The 20,982-nt window shown below is 32.1% G+C and overlaps 1 protein-coding gene across 1 annotated transcript in view; it reads left to right on the top strand.

Annotated features, from left to right (window-relative positions):
• Nucleotides 1–20,982, top strand: part of LOC117119771 (spatacsin-like) — a 64,169-nt gene that overhangs the window by 3,755 nt on the left and 39,432 nt on the right. Inside the window, exons 2-17 of the mRNA XM_033264660.1 lie at nucleotides 3,202–3,383; nucleotides 3,787–4,002; nucleotides 4,374–5,121; nucleotides 5,805–5,925; nucleotides 6,540–6,690; nucleotides 8,242–8,601; nucleotides 8,722–8,813; nucleotides 9,008–9,259; nucleotides 10,204–10,275; nucleotides 14,294–14,430; nucleotides 14,917–15,221; nucleotides 17,295–17,529; nucleotides 18,048–18,254; nucleotides 18,432–18,538; nucleotides 18,933–19,078; nucleotides 19,396–19,557. Coding sequence (XP_033120551.1) covers nucleotides 3,202–3,383; nucleotides 3,787–4,002; nucleotides 4,374–5,121; nucleotides 5,805–5,925; nucleotides 6,540–6,690; nucleotides 8,242–8,601; nucleotides 8,722–8,813; nucleotides 9,008–9,259; nucleotides 10,204–10,275; nucleotides 14,294–14,430; nucleotides 14,917–15,221; nucleotides 17,295–17,529; nucleotides 18,048–18,254; nucleotides 18,432–18,538; nucleotides 18,933–19,078; nucleotides 19,396–19,557 — 3,493 coding nt within the window. The remainder of the gene's footprint in view (nucleotides 1–3,201; nucleotides 3,384–3,786; nucleotides 4,003–4,373; nucleotides 5,122–5,804; nucleotides 5,926–6,539; nucleotides 6,691–8,241; nucleotides 8,602–8,721; nucleotides 8,814–9,007; nucleotides 9,260–10,203; nucleotides 10,276–14,293; nucleotides 14,431–14,916; nucleotides 15,222–17,294; nucleotides 17,530–18,047; nucleotides 18,255–18,431; nucleotides 18,539–18,932; nucleotides 19,079–19,395; nucleotides 19,558–20,982) is intronic.

Here is a 20,982-nt window from a genome sequence, read left to right as displayed (position 1 = left end):
GGTTTTTTGCCACCCACTACCCCTTTACATCTTCTCATATTTAATTTCAATTATACATTTTATTTTATAATACATGTACATATTAATTTTTTTCATTTTACTTATTGTCATCCACGTATCATAGACATTAATATTCCAACATGGTTAGTGGAGCTTAGGCATTGCCCATAATATCTCCTTTTAGATAACTAATAACTTACGGAAGTAGGCCTCTTATAATGATTATTACAAGAAAATCTTACTGACGTCGTGTGTTCGTCTTCTGTTTACTCACAAAATTCTACTTCAACAATAATTTTAAACAAAAATAACGACAATAAATTAATAATATTTACTTTAATAATACTAACTAGTCATAATAACGATAATAAAGGTGATAACAACAATATTATTAGTAATATTTATTTTAACAATACTAATAGTAATAATACTAATTGGTAATAATAACGATATTTAAATATTTACTTTAATAATACTAATTAGTGATAATAACGATATTGAAGGTGATAATAGCAATAATAACAACAATAATAAATTAAATATGTTTTTTTTTTATAATAATAATAATACTAATTAGTAATAATAATCATGATACTTATAATACTAGGCCTACTTAGTAATAGTAGAGTAATAATATCGATAATAAAGGTGACAACAACAACAATAATATTAATAATAATAATAATATGAGAAAATTACCAATAAAACACCAATAACAATAATTTTAAATTACTATTATTAAAATAATAATACTAAGACTAATAATAATAATAATGATATGAATAATTATAATAATATGAATAAAAAAATAGAGAATTATTTATTAAAATAATAATACTAAGACTAATATATAATAATAATAATAATATGAATATGAATAATAATATGAATAATTATAATAATATGAATAAAAAAATCTATTATTTATTATTATATGGTAACAATAATAATAATATCAGCAAAAATTTAAACAATACATAATGTTAATGCTAAGACTAATAATTAATATTAAAACTAATGGTAATAACAACAATAATAATGACAACAATAATAACAGCAATAATAATAACAATAAGTTATAGTAATACTTAAAGAATTAGTATTTTATACTTCATGAATTACTCCTTCAAAGTGTAGTACCAGTAAATAGGCTGCAGTTGACTTGTGATTGAGTTGACTTGTGGCCGAGCTGACTGTAGCCGAACTTTTTGTGGCCAAGTTTGACTTGTGGCCAAGTTGACTTGTGGCCGAGTTGGATCAAATTCATCGGCACTGCCGATTTTGCACTGTCGCAATGCGGAAAAAAAGCTGCTGTTTTCTGTCGGCACTGCCACAGTGCCAAAAAGCTGCTGTTTTCTATCGGCACTGCCGCAGTGCCAAAAAGCTGCTGTTAATTAATTATGGTATCAATAATTGATTAGGTCTAGCCTAGCCTATATTATTGTTAACATTATATTATATATGTTTTACAGTTAATTACAATTATTTCTAATTAAATTATTAAATATAGGTCTATACATTATATATTATATAGGTCTAGGCATATACATAAAAAAACCAAAAATAATTATGATAATAATAAATAATAATAATAATAATAATAATTTTATGATAGTTTGATTAATGAGGTAATAATAAATCAGCATATTAAATGAACATCCATGCAAATCCTGCTTTTAAATAAAAATGTTATCTATTTTATTGTGTTTTAAAAAATAATCTTATCAATTATAAGTTTATTTTCTGTGATAATTTTATCCACATAATTCATGTTTTCAATGTTACTATGGTTGATAAATATTATATAAAATAATAATAATATGGTAATAATAATAATAATGGTGCTTCAATAATGCTTTAATAAAGAATTAATAATACTTAAATAATACTTCAGTAGGCCTGTTTACTATAGTGTGATTAATGAGATATTTGTTGATTAATTTATAGAAATATATAATGGGTACATACCATTAATAATGATTCAGCATATATTAAATCAATTTACGTCTATATGTAAAATCTGTTTTTTTTTTCAATTAAATGTTACCTATTTTATTCTCTTTCAAAAAATAATAACGCCGGATGTTGTTAAACATAACAAAAGACAAAAGCAAAAGCATCGCCATCTTCGTATTTGTCAGTTAGAAATAACGACGATAAGCATATAATTAGTTTATAGTTTTTATTATAGTTATAATAAAAATTATATATATGGTATATATAAATATATGTATAAATATATATATATAATTATTATATGCAGTGTTACGTCACAATACCACGTGGTATTACTCTGTTGCTATCGTTGCAAAACGTGTTCAACCGAACGCCATTTATTTTCACGGACAAACCATTGATCCCAATTTCTGACGTAATTATTAAGATGTTGTATCTCACTTTTTCTTTGTAAATTTTTATTGATCATTAAGTGTGTGTTCGATAACTAATATAATGCAAGCCTTTGTCTTTTTAGTACATTTTAATGGTAAAAAATATTAGATTTTAAAATGCCTATTCCAGAAAGCCTATGAAGTCATTTAGGCGTAATGAACGGTAACCAATGTCTGTTACCAACAGAGAGCGCCACCAATTGTTACAATAATTATGATAAAAAGTAAAGTATAATATGATTGGTCGACATTTTAATAGAATATAATGAACATGGTGATAGGACAAAAAAACTAAGGGGCGGAGTAAGAATAGAATTAATTAACAAATAAATTAATTGGGAACTGTAATTATAATGAGGCTAATATCAATATGGGAACGCAGATCTCAGTTGGCAATAACATTTATTTAAATATATATTGTACTAGGCCTACTGTAGTGAATGATTTGGTTTGGTGCTACGAGAGGGTTATACAACAACGGATGTCGAGGCAATCCCACTTTACTACTAGTGCTTTCCTATCTGTAGACAATGTAGGGAAGGAACCATTGAACATTGCTAGCTAGGCCTAATCAATCAAAATAAAATTTAGTTAACATAATTTACTTATGCTTGGGCCTAGGTCAAATAGTTTCAAATTGAAATTACCAGACTTAAAGGCCTGTGTTTGAATATATTCTAGAAATCTGTCTGCATTTTCTGTGCAAATGTAACCTGGATTTTTGTGTGTCATCTACGCAATTAAAATATGGTCAAATTAGTCCTAGGCCTAACTAGATCTGTTTATTTGTTATTGCTTATCTCAATATCAGTTTCTGTTGGTGCGAGGGATACAACCACTTAGATCAGCATCTAACCTTCCGAACCTACAATTCTAAGTTGAAATGTATAAATGAATGGAGCATCCAGCTATCAGATGAAGGTGGAATTATCAACCAGCGAGCAGAATGGAAATTATGTGACACAATTGCAGATATTAAAAGAAACTACAAAGGTAAATGATCTTGTTGGTTAAAAGTTATGAAAAGAAAACTCAGAAATTATAATTACACCAAAATTAAGTTCAGTTATGATTGAGTTGGATGTATACTTCATAACGTTGGAATGATTATACAAAATTAACATTTACTTTTTTTAAGTATTTTTAAAAATTTCTTTAAAAAATTTATTAAAAACAAAGCAAAATAACAATAAAATGGCAAAATAAAAAAAAAAATCAGTCATACAACAGTACCCCAAAGATTGCCTTATATAAAAAAAATAACTATCATTCAATGTGCTTTCCGATTAGTGAATAAAGTAGGCCCCTATTTAAAAATGCATGACTGCAGTGTTACAGCCTTTGACAGATTAAGAATTTGTTTAACTCTAAATTGTCTTTGTTGTATTTTCTGTAGAGATTCCAATCCACCCAGAAATTTGTATTCTTCAACTTAAGTATTGTCTGATTCTACTGGTACACGATGTTGTTGTGGTGGCAAAACTGAATTTTTCTGGTTTGGTTGACATTGTAAGGAGCTTTCAAGTAAGAGAGTTTACATCTGAAGGTTCTGTTACAGACATTGTTGTCAAGAAGAATGTTGTTTTCATTCTCAAAGAAAATGGATTTGTATGTATCCTTAAAAGAATAGGTTAGGCCTACTGTAGCTCTAAACGAAAATTACCATTAAAAAAGATTGGGAAAAATATAAGTTAACTTCTAAAATTAATAATTAATAAGAGTTGGGGACAGACAAGATTGGAGCATTTTATGTTAAGCTACAGGTATACAATTATTCTTGTATCTAAAAAAAATATTACAAGTGAAATTTGGCTCAAAATTGTTCTAGTAAAAATAAATGTTAAAGCATATTATCTACTTAAGGTTAATAAAAATTGGCAGATATAATGTTCTCAGATTCTAACAATTACCAAATCTATATGCTATATAGGTTGTTAGTTACCTTGTCAAGTTTGAATATTTTCTATTAATGAGTTTGATTAGCTATTTACTCATTGACACATGGTCAACTTGTTGCTGTTATCAGATTGATTGATTACTGGAAGCTGCTTTTTCCAGGTGCTGGAATCCTGCCACAGAATGGCAAAGCAACTCATCTGGCTGTCTCCTCAAACCTTTGTCATCTTTTGGTTTATTTTACTGGCACAAAATTTGGTTTGCATCACATTAATTTGGATGAGTACTTCTCTACTCACATATATAGTTTTCAAAAAATAGACACACTCAATTTTGAGCAGAATGTTGATGAAGATGAAGTTGATTTTCACAAAAAAGTTAATGCTAACAACAGAGGCTGGAAAAAACAGGTTGTAGGACTCAAGAGCAAATTGCTGGTCAAAGGTCATACCAAAGGTGTCGGAACATCACCGTTACGTGACAAGTCTAAGCATTGGTTTGAGAATTTTGAGGAGAATAATCAAAACACTTCTACAAAATTCAAAGAGGAAGAGAATAAAATTACTGGATTTACTAAAAAGTTGACTCGCGGACATGACCACCTAACTAGTAAAAGAAGTTCACCAGGTGTGTCCAAAGAATTAGAAACAATTTTTGACAGAAAAACAAATCATAAATCGTTTGTATTCAAAATTCCAAGACCATGCCGTCAGTCTGAAATTAAAAATGTGTCAGTTGCCATGGAAATAGCAACATTGTGGTTCAAAGGTGACAGTGTTCATCATGGAATGTTTCTGCTTGTTGACCTTCAAAACAATCAACAGGAATATGTCAGGTAAGGTACCACTGTCTAGTTTCTTTGACTGGTAATTGATTTTTAATTGACCCCTTAAATAGACCACATTAAGAGTCGTTCACAATTATCAACATTTTCACTTGTGTACAAACAGTACGCTAGGTGGGAGGGGGTAGCAAATTTGTAGAGGGGAGGGAGGGGTACCGAAAAATGGTAATGTTTGTACACTTGTGAAAATGTTGATAATTGTGAACAACCCCTTTTTTACCAAGTATGACATCAGCAAATTCTTGTCTACTGGGTACAAATACATTAATAAACTCACAACACCTATTTACAACACTGAGCATTTTGGAGCTGGTCTACAAAATACTGAAATCAGATGAATGTCTATCAGAACAATGCAGTACTGCCATTTTGACTGTTGTATTAGTGTGTACTGCGGCAACATTCTACATGCTTACAGCTAATGTACACACACACACACAGAGGTACCAATCAAATAACAATAGTAACCGATGACTGCTACAATAGCTGCTTGATTAAATATAAGTGCAGTATTAACATTAAAAGATATATAATAAATATGAATGAATCTTTTCAACTGGACATATTCATTTTGTGACAATAATTCACGTCCAATTTGACATCACAGGCCAATGACCTTTGGGCACAGAAGACTGGTAAATGTATAAAAAATAATTTGTCATGATAATTTTTAGCTTTACAGAGCCTACAGTTGTGTCAGTACCATGTTCAGATGGACAGGCCCCTCTGATGATAACAGAAACGACAATGTCAGCACTTGCTATTAATGTTGATCAGGAGTTCCTTGTCAACAAAGTGAGTTATCAACTTAAGCTCCATGATCAATGGATGGGAATGTAGATTAGCACAATTAATACGCACCTAACTGCAGCCATTTCCGGTTCTGCTTCTCAACCTCTGTGTTGGAGGTAAAACCCTCGTGCATTTCGCTTGTGTCCTTAGCAAGGCACAGGAGTACAAGTGGGTACCTGGTAGATTCAAACACAACTACGCTGATTACACTGCAGCATTATCAAATTTTCCGCAGGAAGCTCAATATTTCTTCCACATGGGCTTGATCCAGAGTCAGGGATAATAACGTGAAGCTCTTAAACATTAAAAGCTATACTAGTCAAACCCATTATTATTTATTATTATTACTCAAAAACATCTATGGGAATGTCAACGTTCTGTAACCAGAACCCTCCAAAAAACTATCCCATAATAGATGCATTTTTTAAACTTAGATTCTTATTTTATTTCAGGATGGTCTTACCATGGAGATATACATTTATACCGCCATGGTCTTATTATCTTTTGCAAGATTTTAGCTTGAATTTCGTTACACAAGCAGGCAATGAAAGTCCTTTATTCTATAGTACTGTAAATTTCCTTCATTTTTTTCACTATTTTTTTCCTCAATTTTTTAGGTTATGACTTACGAGAATGCAACCTTAGCTGAAAGACTCTGTGAAGGTAACAATTGGGCTCATTGCTCGATCCCTATACATGCGCTAAAAGTAGGCTTGAAGCACAGGCAGCTGGATACAATTGCATTCTTCCTAAAGTGTAGAGAAGGAGGTTAGTCTTTGATATTCCTATCAGTTGATCATTTCTAGGACACAAATACAGTAATTCCCACCAAGCTTGATGCTTTTAGGTGTTTGGTGATTAATCTATCACTTAATCTTTTAGAAACATTCATACACTGTGCTTTATTTAACATTCATACACTGTGCTTTATTTAACATTCATACACTATGCTTTATTTAACATTCATACACTGTGCTTTATTTAACATTCATACACTGTGCTTTATTTAACATTCATACACTGTGCTTTATTTAACATTCATACACAGCGCTTTATTTAACATTCATACACTGTGCTTTATTTAACATTCATACACTGTGCTTTATTTAACATTCATACATTGTGCTTTATTTAACATTCATACACAGCGCTTTATTTAACATTCATACACTATGCTTTATTTAACATTCATACACTGTGCTTTATTTAACATTCATACACTGTGCTTTATTTAACATTCATACACTGTGCTTTATTTAACATTCATACACTGCGCTTTATTTAACATTCATACACTGTGCTTTATTTAACATTCATACACAGCGCTTTATTTAACATTCATACACCTGTCTCTTATACACATCTAGATGTGTATAAGAGACAATTCATACACTGTGCTTTATTTAACATCCATACATTGTGCTTTATTAAACATTCATACACAGCGCTTTATTTAACATTCATACACTGTGCTTTATTTAACATTCATACACAGCGCTTTATTTAACATTCATACATTGTGCTTTATTTAACATTCATACACAGCACTTTATTTAACATTCATATACTGTGCTTTATTTAACCATTTTGTTGACTTTGGGGACACCTGGCCCAGTTGTTAGAAAGTCGTAAAATTTGTAGGGGAAGAAAATGAAACAATAAATTTTTCCAAGGGACTTTTGTGATATATTCACGATTTTCCCACCTTTGTTTTTAAAATCTTGCTTCTGGTATTTGGTATTCCAATCATTTTTAATAACCAGAATGTAATAGGTTATTAAATTTTGGTTAAAATGATTGGACTACTGGATACCAGAAGCAAGATTATAAAAACACATTTGTTTTTATAATCTTGCTTCTGGTATATGGTAGTTCAATCATTTTAACCAAAATTTAATAATCTAGTAGAATAAATTTTAATCCATGATGCTACTAAAGATTTAGATTTTGTAACATAGTGAGTGCTTATGCAATACCGTAACGTTAGCCATTTATGGGCGAAATGTAACTTGTTTATTTTCCTACAGCCAAACTAATGATTGATGAAGCTATGGAGTCAAAACAATCAACAATTTCATGTTGCCTGACTTGTTTACAAGCATTTCTGTGTATCAATCAGGAGGTGAAACATCCTAAATTTTTAAATTATTTTTTGATCAATTGAAAGATAATACTTAATGAAGCTGTGGGTTTGGAAGTGCTCACCTTACAATTGTAGGGGGAAAAGTTCAATCTCTTTCAGATGGCAGGATTCCACCAGCCTGTTGAATGTGAATTTAAAAAAAAAACTTTTTTATGAACAATATAATTTTATGTCAGTTTTTAGAAACCATGTTGATAGTGAGCCGATAAGCAGTACTTCAACTGATATTAAAGAACTCTGGGAAGCCATTGATTTATTGTTAACATCAATTGTAGACAACATGAGTGAACCACAGTCTAAGCAATATTCAGATCAACTTGTCCAGTTAGCTTTAACCTTTGTCAACCATCTTATCCAAAATACTTGGGAAACACAGACATTACTTCAAGTGGATTGTGTTGTTAAAACTGCCAGAGTTAAAGAAATCAAAACTACATCACAGAGACTTATGGGTTATGCATGTGACTTAAGAGGTTTTTTAAAAGATGCTCCGTCATGGTGCTCTAAAACAATAGAGGATGTGCAGCACCAAAAAGGTACATTTTCAGACTTTCAAATTTTTTTGTTTGATGTAAATTTTGTGTTGTTTGAGGAATATTTGAGGTAGTTTCTGGATTGAAAATATATTGTTCATGACTAAATTATTTGTCTTGTAGATTTAATTGAAAGTGAATGTTTAAAAGGTTATTACTGGTTTGGCAAGCAAACGCAAAGTGCCATCACAAAATATGGGTTGAAATCAAGAAAAGTGAGTCATAAATTTTATTGAAATTGAAAAATGATGACAATTATTGTGGTTACAGACCATTTTATGAATTACAGACACACATCAGGCTTGCAAATATCATTTTAACTTTTTTAATTGATAAGTTAATTTTAATATGTTTAAAAGTCTATTTCTAAACTGAACTATATTTAGATATTGTTTCTATTTATTTCTAGGCTATTGTGGAGTCTGCAATTTTAAACTCATGCCTTCCACTTGCGCAAGCTTATCTTTACCAGACCATGGATCACCCTGTTGCTATGGAATCTGCTATACCTAGCAACATATCCATGGATAAACATATTGCTATGGAAACGGTTGTACCTAGCAACAGTATGTATGAACTGATTCAAATAAGTAGGTCACTGGTGCTAAGATCTTTGATTGATGGTGATCTGAAAAAGGCCTCAAAGATTCTCTTAAATATGGTAAATCATCAATTACGCCCGTATTCTTAAAACAAACTTTAGTCGAACTTCGAACTAGAACTTCATTTAGTGCTAGTTGCATCTTTAACTTCAATTTGTATTCACAAACAATGTAGTCGAAGTTTTAACTACGACTAAATCAAGTCCTAGTTTTAGTTCAACTGAAGACGACTGGCAAGCCACGACTATCAAATTAACCAATGAAAAGGGCTAACTTTAATAGCAGACGAAATTTTAGAGATCCGGTAACGCGGATGAATATTAAGCTGCCGTCTGTGGTTCAAAAACGTATTTCCTCTTAATTCAAAATAGACCATCATTCCCTTAATTAATTGTCTATAATAATAACTATATTAGTTGTTAACATATTACAATTGAGAATTTGAACAGACACTAAAAATTTGCTTTCGTTGGAGAACTATTATAGTTGAGCCCGAGCGAGGGCGGCGCCATCTTTGTTGTTATGGTGAAGCTAGGTGATTGCAACGCGAGGAGATTACATGCAAATCAGGAACTATCGCATGTGGCTAGTGAAATTTCTCCTTTTGGAAGCTAAACTTGATGTCTCTTTTGTTTAACACACCGAAGATATATCAAACCTGCATATACAATTGTTTTTATTCGTTTCACTTTATCGTGAGTTACAAAAAACACGTTTTTAGTGAGGTAAATATTTCAAGTCAGCGCTTTAGCCTGACCCTAGTCTGACTAAAAAAATCGGCCAGCGGAGGTATCATTTTAGTCGAGGTTCACATCATTTAGTCGTAGTGCTAGTCGAAGTTCGTTTTAAGAATACGAAATGACGTAATTTTAAAGTTTTAGCTTGAACTACGACTAAAGTTCGTTTTAAGAATACCGGGGAAAGAGAGTGGAAGATTGCTTTTGCAGCATGCTGTAGTGTGTAAATTTTGCAAAATTAATTGAAATAAATACTTCTTTTTCAGGGCTTCAATGTAAATGTTGAGTTGAAGCACATTTGCATGCAGACAACCGATAGAAGGGTCAGAGATTTTTTGGTGAGTTGTTTTTATGTTTTTTCAGTTATTGGGTTGGGGGTGGGATGTAAGAGCTGTGATAACAAGTGTCTTTGTGATCTTGTGATAGTAATAGTTTTTACGATAGTATGGTATTGATACTTCTGCACTTAACTTTAGATATTGCATATCTATAATATGTGTATATATAGTTTAGATAAATGTTAGAAACATAGACAGCCTAAGGATTACCCAGAGTTCTCAACTTAGTATTTTTTTTTTAAATTTAGTTATTCGGTATAAAAAAACACAAATTACAAACAGCAGCTAAGGCTGAAATTGTTTGTATTACAATTTAAAAAGACAAATACAAAAGATTCAATGGAAAAATATCAATATTCAATATAATATATATATTCAAAATTCAATATAAAAATAGTAAATTGCATTTCAGGAACTGTGTCCCAAAAATGCCAGTATTAAATGACAAACTTACATAGCATCTAATGATTTGTCTTATGGGTTGCTTAAATTTGCACGTATAGATTTATAACAGCAAAATGGACAAGACACACATTTATGGGTCACATTTTCTTTGGTTTCACAATATTTTATCAGTAATTGTTCTCAAGGAAATGTAGATGGAAAGTCAACTTCTTTGTATATCAATAAATTGAACTATCTCACAAAGAGATATACAGACTAAAGACAACAAATCTCCTACTATTGATACCCCACTACCACCTGTAAAAGCATGTACATTGGATTAGATTTATTCGGTGTAAACGTCAAGGATAGCCCACAAAAGTCTAGAAGAAGACTTATTTCCAGTAGGATCCTTCTGGTGGTGATTGGCAGTACACTGGGAGACAATCCCCTACTCTTTTCCGAAGAGTGTACTGCGTTCTTTAACGTAAATCCACATGGGACCAGCGGTTATCAAATATACAAATTGAAGAAGGAAAGGAAAAAAAAACAATTATCCAAGCATTGCACAAAATTCAATTACAATTACATCAAAATTGGGAAGAAAAAGGCGATATAATAAAGGGGCATCATTTGAATTAAACAGAAATAAAACGAATAAAGTGAATGTCATTTAAAAGAGACCAATATTTTAGGGTATAATGTTTGTTGTCATGCATTTATTTAATTATTATTTTCATTGTTATATTATTTTCATATACTGTAATAAAAAATAATCTAAATAGGCATCTTGCTCCCTTCACACACGAGCTGTAAACACAAAGGGCTTGAAATTAACTCTTTTCCTTGGTAGCACTGCCAACATTTTCTGGCAACCCCCAAAAAATTTGGTAGCACAAGTAATTTTTTTAGTATATTTCCCCATCCTTTTCGCATCCCCTAAGATAATAAGCGCTGCGCAATATTTTATTCTTTATATTTCCTAACAAACCCCCACCCACCAACACCTACACTGGATTATTATGCAAGAAAGAAGACATGAAAGAAAAAGAGAAGAGATTTTTAAAAATTGAAAAAAACAAAAATAATAAATAAGAAATAACAAAAGGAAGGAAAGAAAAAAAAAGAAAGAAGTAAAATGGTGGAAAGAAAATGACAATGAAAAAAACTAAAAGAAAGGTAAGTATCAAAAATGAAATAAGAAAAAGGATGAAACAATATTAAAAAGAAAATAGATATTAAAGAGATAGTAAAGGAAAAAGGTGCAAGGTAAAAGATTCAACCTAACTGGAAGGAAAAGGAAAGTATTTCATGGAAAGTTTCAATTGTTAGGAATATTTCTAAGAAAATTACAAATTTCTGTTAATTATTAACAGATATACACAATATAAAAAAGAAAAACATGAGTAGTAATAATGTGCTAGCTAAACTGTCTAGTCAATGGACTGCCAAAATCTGCAGTTACTTAAGTGGATTGATATGTTGATTATAAAATTATTAATTATTATTACTGAAACATTAATTATATTTTCTGTACACTTTCTTTAAATTTTTCAGTATTTTTCTTCATTTGTGCAGGAAATTTCGAGAAAATAGGTCCGCAGAATCGCATTAACACTGCGAATGCCTATACATTGGTTACAATAGCCACCCGCCGACTTTTCTGCAACATTTGCGCGGAAATTGGCTGATTTATTTTTAATATGCGTAGATGGATTTTTTTCTTTATGAGATAACTCTAAATCAATTAACACATAATAATTTCAACCTAAACAGAGTTCCAGAGTTTTCACCAATTTCGAGAGTGCTGAGATTCCAGCTCCCCACTTGTCAAAGGCCATTTAGGCTTTGTTTTAAGCCCGAAAAATCGGCATCACACAGTCAGCCGGCGACACTTCTTATTTAGGTTATAATGTAAGCTAGAACATTAGGCCTGGGCCTGTACAACTTCAGAAAAGTATCTTATACCTACATATATAACGATCTATAGTTTCATTTTCTTGTTCAATGGTTGTTTTTATTGAGAATTATTAAAAAAAAGGAAAAAAACAAAAAACAAAAAACTGTTAGCCTTCCAACTTCGAAACTTCAGTATTAATCGCCAGAGAACATCGTCACACTTCTAGTGTTTACAAAGGTTTCGCGGAGTAACATATCCCAAACATTGCAAGTTGCCTCGAATGATGTAATATCCCAGCATTCTGATTGGTTTACAACTTGCAATGGACTCAACATACCTTATTTGCCAGCCGGTGTAGTCGGGCACACACATGGTTTGGGATGTTACTCCACGAAATATACAGTAGTTTCGTAATTGGAAGGCCTGCTACCAGTTGTTGTTTTGTTGTTACGTTTTTTGTTGTTGTCAAAACAAGAAACATTCCTTGTAGAATTATATATTTTTTTATATATCTTATAGATTAAATTAACCAATTAATTCAATTGTTGCACTTTATTAATTCCACCTTTAAAATTTAATCTTTAAATATTCATTTATATACAATTCAATTTTTATATTATTTCAAAACACGATTAAACAATCATTTTGCTTACTTTCTGCTGATACCTTGTTAAGAACGAAATAAATTGTTTGATAGAGGCCCATTACTAGTTGCCTATGAAATAACTCTGCTTACCGTCTACTACATTCAGTGAGAAAATTCCCAATTCCAGGCTCCTCCTGGTAGACACAGACACCGAGGTTGCCAGACACTAAGTCATTAGACTCTTTGTACGCCGCCGATACGAACAAAAGTAGGTCAGAAGCCGACTGGCTCGTTCAGTAAATAAATGGTAGTAAATGAGTTGCTTTCTATACTATTTCATTTAATTAGGTTTCAAAATTTCCTGTGAGACCTATTTGTTTGTTTTTTTTTGTTGTAAATTTCAAGATGTTGCTCATTGAGATGCATGTTGTTAAACTATAGCTACTCCGTGAAGTCTGGCTGAGGTTATCATCAAAGAGTATTTTATACCCTTTGTTATCATCAGCCATGTGATTGAAGAAGCGTAATCTTATTTCATAATGTATGAGGTTTAGATAATTTGTTTGGTTTTCAATAAAAGATGTTTGCCTTAATACCAGTAGTACTTTGAATATAATCATCCAGATGATGCCTAATTGTATTTATTTACGATCTATTTAGAGTTAAATTTTGATTATTGCTTGATCTGGGCCGTTTACATCGTATGAGTCAAACTGTATACGATCGTTTGAAATTTAATGGGCTGTACAAGTTGTAAATAATTGGGATTTTGAGGGAAACCACCTTCCTGCCACTTACAAAATCTACTCGCGCTATCAAATGACCTTGTCGCACTGAGCGCGACAAAGTTGAATTCCTTGTCGCACCTTAAAAAATCAGGTCGCAAATGCGACCAAATAACCCTTAATTTCAAGCCCTGCACAAGATTATGCAATGTTAAAGTTGCAAGTTCTTTAAATGTATTGACAATGCATGATAACAGATAATGCTTATCTATATCTTATGTCCACCATATACAGTTTTGGTTTCTTTTTAACAGCATATTTATGTGAGTTACTTATTCATAATATTATCTCAATCTAAGAAAATGTTTTATCAATTATTTCCTGTAGTCTATAGACAATCAAAATGTTATTTTTGTCTTGCAGATTTGTGAATTACAGAAGATGAGAGAATTTGATGTGGAAGAGATAGCTGCAATTGAATTTATAAATCATTTTGAGAAAATTTACCCAAAGCATAGCTTTGAAGAGGCAACACTGAAAGCAATGGAAAGACAGAATGAGTAAGTACCTGAAGAAATAATTACTTATACAGTAAAAGGAATTAAAATATTTTCATTCATAATGTAATATTCTTAATACTGATGAGATAAATATACTGTATGCTTCATAGCAACATAAACCAAAAAGAAAAATTAATAATGTACTTTAAAAAATGTACAAAAAGGAAAAAATATTTTTCGCTAAAAAAAAACAAAATTCACAAGTGGATACTGTATGGTTGGGGCTGAGATGAGTACATTTTAAGGATATGGCACCTCTAGATTCCCGGAATTAGCACTTTCATAGTAAAGCCCCATCCTCATTCAGTTTGTAAAACTTTGAAAAATGAATTATATTGACTGATTTTGGTGAGGTTGTCGAAATCGGACAATTCACTCAATGTTTTTAATCAATATAGTAATTTAAACAATTCTAATATCACATGGTCAATATTTTGAAAATCATAAAACTGTGTATTATACTGTATTTTTTAAATTATTCATTAGACATTGGAAGGAACCAATGATAATTGCATGCATTCCACATGAAGAGAGTAAGGCCAGTACACCATCACCCTCATTTGATGTAGATCCTTCTACATGTGATGAGAGCAGTATACCATCAACCTCACTTGATATTGATTCCTTTACCCTTGGAGAGGCTAGCATACCATCACCCTCACTGGACGTAGACTCGTTCATCCTTGATGATCATGATCATACCAACCTTCCACTGGAATGGGTGATACACTGGGACAAAGAAACTAGGGAGAGGATCTTGTTTGAAAGGATAAGTGAGCAAGATTCCAAAGGTGTGTGATTGGTCTCATTTGTTGTTATCAGTTCAAATTCATTGATCACCTTTCGTGTTAGCAACATCAACAATTTATAAGATCCTCATCATGATAATCACAATCTTTTTGACCATCATCGCCTCCGGTGTCATGGTTGCCATCACCACCGTCTTCTTAATAATCATAATATAACAGTAAGTGATATTAATAATAATAGTAATAGGAATAATATCAATAACATTAACAGTAATATTATATTATTAGTAATAGTTATAGGCATAATATCAATAACAGTAACAGTAATATTATTGAATTAGTAATAGTTATAGGCATAATATCAATATGAGTAACAGTAATATGATAGTATTAGTAATACTGTAGTAATAGGAATAATATCAGTAACAACAACAGGGGCTGAAATGAACCATAACATTGGGGTAACCCCTACTCTTCCGAAAGATGCAATGGGTACGTTAAAGTACACACGAGCCAGATGTATACATTGGACCTCGATTTTAAATCCTTATTCGAGAAGACTTGGTTCTACCAAACGAGCCATAGGTGAAGAGCTGCTAGAAGCAGCGCCGATGTTAAGGCTGCAGCTAGTGGTGGCCCTGCCTTACCACTCAGTCACTCGAATCGCCCAAATTCAAAACTATTAGTAATGTATGACTAACAAGTCTCCCACAGGCAGTAGCGTATCTGGGAATCTTGAAAAGTGAAATTCAATGATTTAGGGGGTGCCAGCTTGCAGAGCTTGGTGATATGAGGTGATTTTTATCTACTTGAGTGTAATTATTTTTGCTTTTTCAAGGGTGGTAGGGCACACCCAGCTAAATAAGTCTCAGAAATTGGCAGAATTCCTGCACTCCTGCGAGTAAGGTGGTCATAGCTACCAGATGTATACAATGTATCTCCATTTTTAATCCATATTTGAGAAGACTTGGTTCTACAATGTCAAAGTTCATAACAGTGGGATATTAATCCCTGTGTTAGATAAAAAGCTTTGACATTGTAGATTAGCTTTTTTCTATTGATTATAGTTGCTGTATATTTTTTACTTCATCATTTGATCTTGAAAATGACACCATGAAGGAGTCGAAACGTCAATCTTTTTTTTTAGCGTTATTTTTATGTTAAATATTTTACATTCACCAATAAAATTTTATTTTTATTTTCTCCTCCGTCTGGATGTTTTCGGCAAAGCTATTTGCTAAATAAGAAAACAAAATTTAATTTTTATTTTTATTCCGCCCTCCTCTGATGATATATTAAAAAATAAGTACGCGAAACATATAATAAAAAAAGTCTCGCCTAAGGCTGCACTCCTGCGAGTAAGGTGGTCATAGCTATCACCATCTCCAGCAAAATCCAGTTGGATGTGATAAGTATAAACTATAAATTCTAAAACCAGATCTCCTGGGAAGTGGCTTCCTCCAGCTTGGGACCCTGGTTGGGTGTGGATAATCTTGGTTGATGCCTGGAAGCATGTTGGGGACCAAACCATTGTCGAACATACTTTCGACAAACCTAGTAACCTACAATCAGCTGTGTAATATGGCTGTGCTCAAGAATTTGTAATTGTGTATTGGGAAAAAAGTAGTGTGTTTGTGTGTGTGTGTGTGTGTGTAGCGCAAAGTCTCAAAGTGCTTGAGGTGTGGACTCTCTTGTATAGTAATTACTTTCTCCCTTAAGGATCAATTTGTGCCTGAGCTACCTTGTAAAATAGTGCCAACTACTCTCGTCTATCAACAACAGAGGCTGTATGGACCAGTATAACAGGGTGACCCAGTACTCATCTCTTCCAACTTGTTCCACCACCAGAAACATAGACGAATGAGCTGTTCGAACCAGTGCCGATATTATGGCTGTACGTTACGGCGCCCAGCCTTAACCGCTCTGCCATTCTACTTGGCATACACCATGCAACAAATGTAAAATGCTTTGAACAAACTAAGCCTAGAAAGGCTTTCTTGACTGCAGAGCTCAATCTTTCTTAAATTTGTCTTTTGGCTCCTAATGACAAACCTTACACTCATTGTAGCATGACATATTCTTTTTTGTACAATTAATTTAAATTTTGTTTTCAAGCTCCAGACATCATTCCAGAAGAGCAAATTTCCATGGAGTCTGCGTGGCAGTATTTGACAATGCGTGCAGATTGGGAACAGATTAAAACATGGATTAAAGCCAGTTTTCCATTGGCTGAAGAAGATGCTTCAGCCATAAAAATGCCTATTAATCATCCACTAGAATTGAGTGTTGCTAACAAGTTAGAAGAAGCCCCAGATTTTATGAAGAACTGGATTTTAGATGAACTGGCAACGTAAGAGTTCATTTAGTTTGATTCTTGTATATTTATTTTGTATCTTCAAATTTGCAATCTTCATTATTGCTTGAATGATTCATAATTGATTGAGTGCTTTGTAACTGCATGAATGCTTTATAATTTCATGAATGCTTTGTAAGTACATTGCTTTATAATCGAATGAATGCTTGTAAGTACATGAATGCTTTATTATTGCATGAATGCTTACTTAGGTCATGAATGCTTTATAATTGCATAAATGCTTTATAGTTGCATTGATGCTTTATAATTGTTTGAATGCTTAATAGTTACATGAAGACTATATAATTGCATAAATGCATTGTAAGTACTGTACATAATGCTTTATAATGGCATCAATGATTCAAAATTGCATGAATGCTTTATAATTGCATAAATGCTTTATAAGTAAAGGAATGTTTTATATTATTGCATGTATGCTTTATAATTTAGAACACACATAACCTTTGTATTCTATAGAGATTATATGTTATTTCTCTCATTTTTCAATAACTTAGACGAGGAGTGTTTGCTTCAGAGGAGATGCAAGATTTTGATAAGTTGTTGAAGCGATTGAGTCGCATCCACTGTGTAATATCATCACATCATCCTCTAACTCTAGGTAGAGTGCAACTAAATATGAACAGTTTTTACAGCAAGTTTGTTGCATTTTGTGTCCAACGTGATCTACATTCGGTTCTTTATGAATTCCTTGATAATATGGAGTAAGTTGCAATCTTATCAGTCTCCAAAACATTTGAATATTAATTTAAATAAATTAATATTATTAAAATAAAAATTAAATATTTATTAAATTTAATTTCATTCATTATTTCAACTCTAGTTTTTTTATAATATTACAAGTGATTATAATTATTTACTTTGTTTTTCTATCCAATAAGCCTTTGTCTCAGTGACAGTGATGTTACCAAGTTGGAATTACCTGTTAACAAATGTCCATGGCTAAATATGATGCTTCACTTCAGATGGGTTGGCAAATACCTTTCAGGTAGGTTAAAGGTTAAAGAGCAAAGGTCCAGTTTATTAAGACATTTAGTTTCTGAATGTTTATAACATTTCACAATTTTGGATAACTTTGGAAACTTGAAAGTCTTGATAGTTCAACTCTATGTGGGATGTTACATTCATCCTGTGTGGTATGAATGTCATAATCAAAATATATAATGATCAATGTGCTGTAATGTTTAGAATGTACTTATTCTCATTAGATTAAACTATTTAATACTAAATTTTATTCAATAATTTGTTTTGACCGTAATTATTTGTGGGAAAGATAATTCATGAAGGTTCAACAAAGAAACCAAATAAAAAAATTGATAGTATGCTTTGTTCAGATGTATTAAAATTTTAACAATCAACTATTTAATATTCTTTGAATACAGATCCAAGTTGCATGTTTCAAACTAGCCTTGCTTGCTCCAGAGTGTTCCTAAAAACAGTTCAACCAACTGTGATGTCATTGCTAGAAGCTGGTAGGGCATTAGCTGCCATGGCAACACTAATGTATGCACCAGGTACCCTTAAACAGGTAATCTCTTATGTTTAAGTAATGTACAGCATTTTGATATTCATATTTATAATACCATGTCTTAAAAATTAAATGAAAAGCACTGTCTAATAGTGATATCATTTTCATAATTTTTTCAGTTGTGTTTTCACATTGATGCTTTATGTGTTCAGTTAGTAACATTACATATGTTTTTATGTGTTGTGTACATTATGTAAGCATACAAACCTAAGAATCACATTTAGTATATTAAATTCATTTTAATTATTTTTGTGTAGAGCGATGGATCTTAATAAAATCTTATGTTTTCTTTTGACTTGGTATTCTAATTTCACTAGGCAATGACTCCTGTTGAAAACTCTGATGAGGAACTCTGGAAAGTGGATCATGAACTTTTGGAGAGTTCATTGCGCTCCTTTGGCACTCTGCACTCTGCTATGTTTCCAAGCAGGGTTGATGGTGTGCCATTGCAACATGTATCTCTCTATGAACTTCTTCAGGTGAGCTGCTCATTATTTTCATTTTTGAACATTCTTCTTTAGAATTAAGTACACAACACTGTATGATTTAGGGCTATTAGGGCACACATTCAAGGTAAGAATTCAGGGCATTCATTAAGAGCAAGAATTTGAGACACTTATCCAGGGTAAGCATCTCGGGCACATATCCAGGGTAAGCATCTGGGGCACATATCCAGGGTGAGCATCTAGGGCACATATCCAGGGTGAGCATCTAGGGCACATATCCAGGGTAAACAAGTAGAGCACACATCCAGAGTAAGAATTTGAGACACCTATCCAGGGTTAGCATCTCAGGCACATATCCAGGGTAAGCATCTTAGGCACATATCCAGGGTAAGCAAGCAGGGCATGCATCCAGGGAAAGAATTCAGGGCACATATCCAAAGTAAGCAGTCAGAAAAAGCAACTAGTACAAGCAATATAACCATAATATCGATTACCAATGTGAACTACAGCAATATGTAATTGCTTTTGTTATTCCTTGGCTCCTAGATGATTGCCATTTCATTTATACTTTCTGTGTTTGTTATGCTTTTGAAGGTTAAATAAAGAATGAATGACAAAAAGCTAATTCAAACTATTCTATATTGACATATTTCCAACCATCTAAGCCTCATATTTGTGTGCATTGTTTTTATAAGGTTTGTTAATTATTTTAAAGAAATGTTGTATCAAACTGCATGGGCAGTTTGCGAACTATGTAAGATAATTTTTCAATAATGATACTACAAGAAGACGTATAAAACATATTCCAAAAAGTGATAAAAGCCATGTTGATTCAATATTTGAACTTTATTCATTCATCTACAGTTCATTCATTACAGACAGCAATCATTTATATTTCTGTCATTGCGAAAAATAAAAAATATACTTGTTTAGTTTCACCGCCCAACCCTGATTTTCTAGCTGCCTCTCTTTTTCTTATTTTTTTTTTTGTTAAAGAGTGATGAAAATCGACTAAAAAATGCCGATAATAGAGGAAAAACAATTTTTTTCATCTTCAGCACAGGGAACAAGATGTGAAGTGCGCCACCAACATTACATGTGTGTGTTTTTCTGTACATAGGTTGCGTAGTATATTGGCCTACTACATTAGACAATCTTTTACCTTGCAATAGGCTATACACCGGACGATTTGATCGGTAGTATATTAGGCGTACAAGTTTTTATTTGGTTCTTTTTAGATAATAAACAATGTTTTAAATATGATAATAATAAAGTATGGGGTGCCATACGCAGCAAAAGTCCATGTTAAAATCAAAATGTAATTGCAAAATTCAATGTCTGATTTATCAAAACGTAGTTCAAATTTTCCAAAATGTAGTTCTAATTTCTTTAAAATGTAATTCAAATTCAAAACGTAGGTCTGAATTAATCAAACGCCCTCTCCAAACTCTATTCCAA

The sequence above is a fragment of the Anneissia japonica genome, unplaced genomic scaffold, assembly GCF_011630105.1.
Source record: "Anneissia japonica isolate Jap-2015-1 unplaced genomic scaffold, ASM1163010v1 scaffold724_len3256291_cov202, whole genome shotgun sequence".
Lineage (NCBI taxonomy): Eukaryota > Metazoa > Echinodermata > Crinoidea > Comatulida > Comatulidae > Anneissia > Anneissia japonica.
The sequence above is the reverse complement of the archived record's forward strand: the minus strand, read 5'-3'. Positions and strand labels throughout refer to the sequence as shown.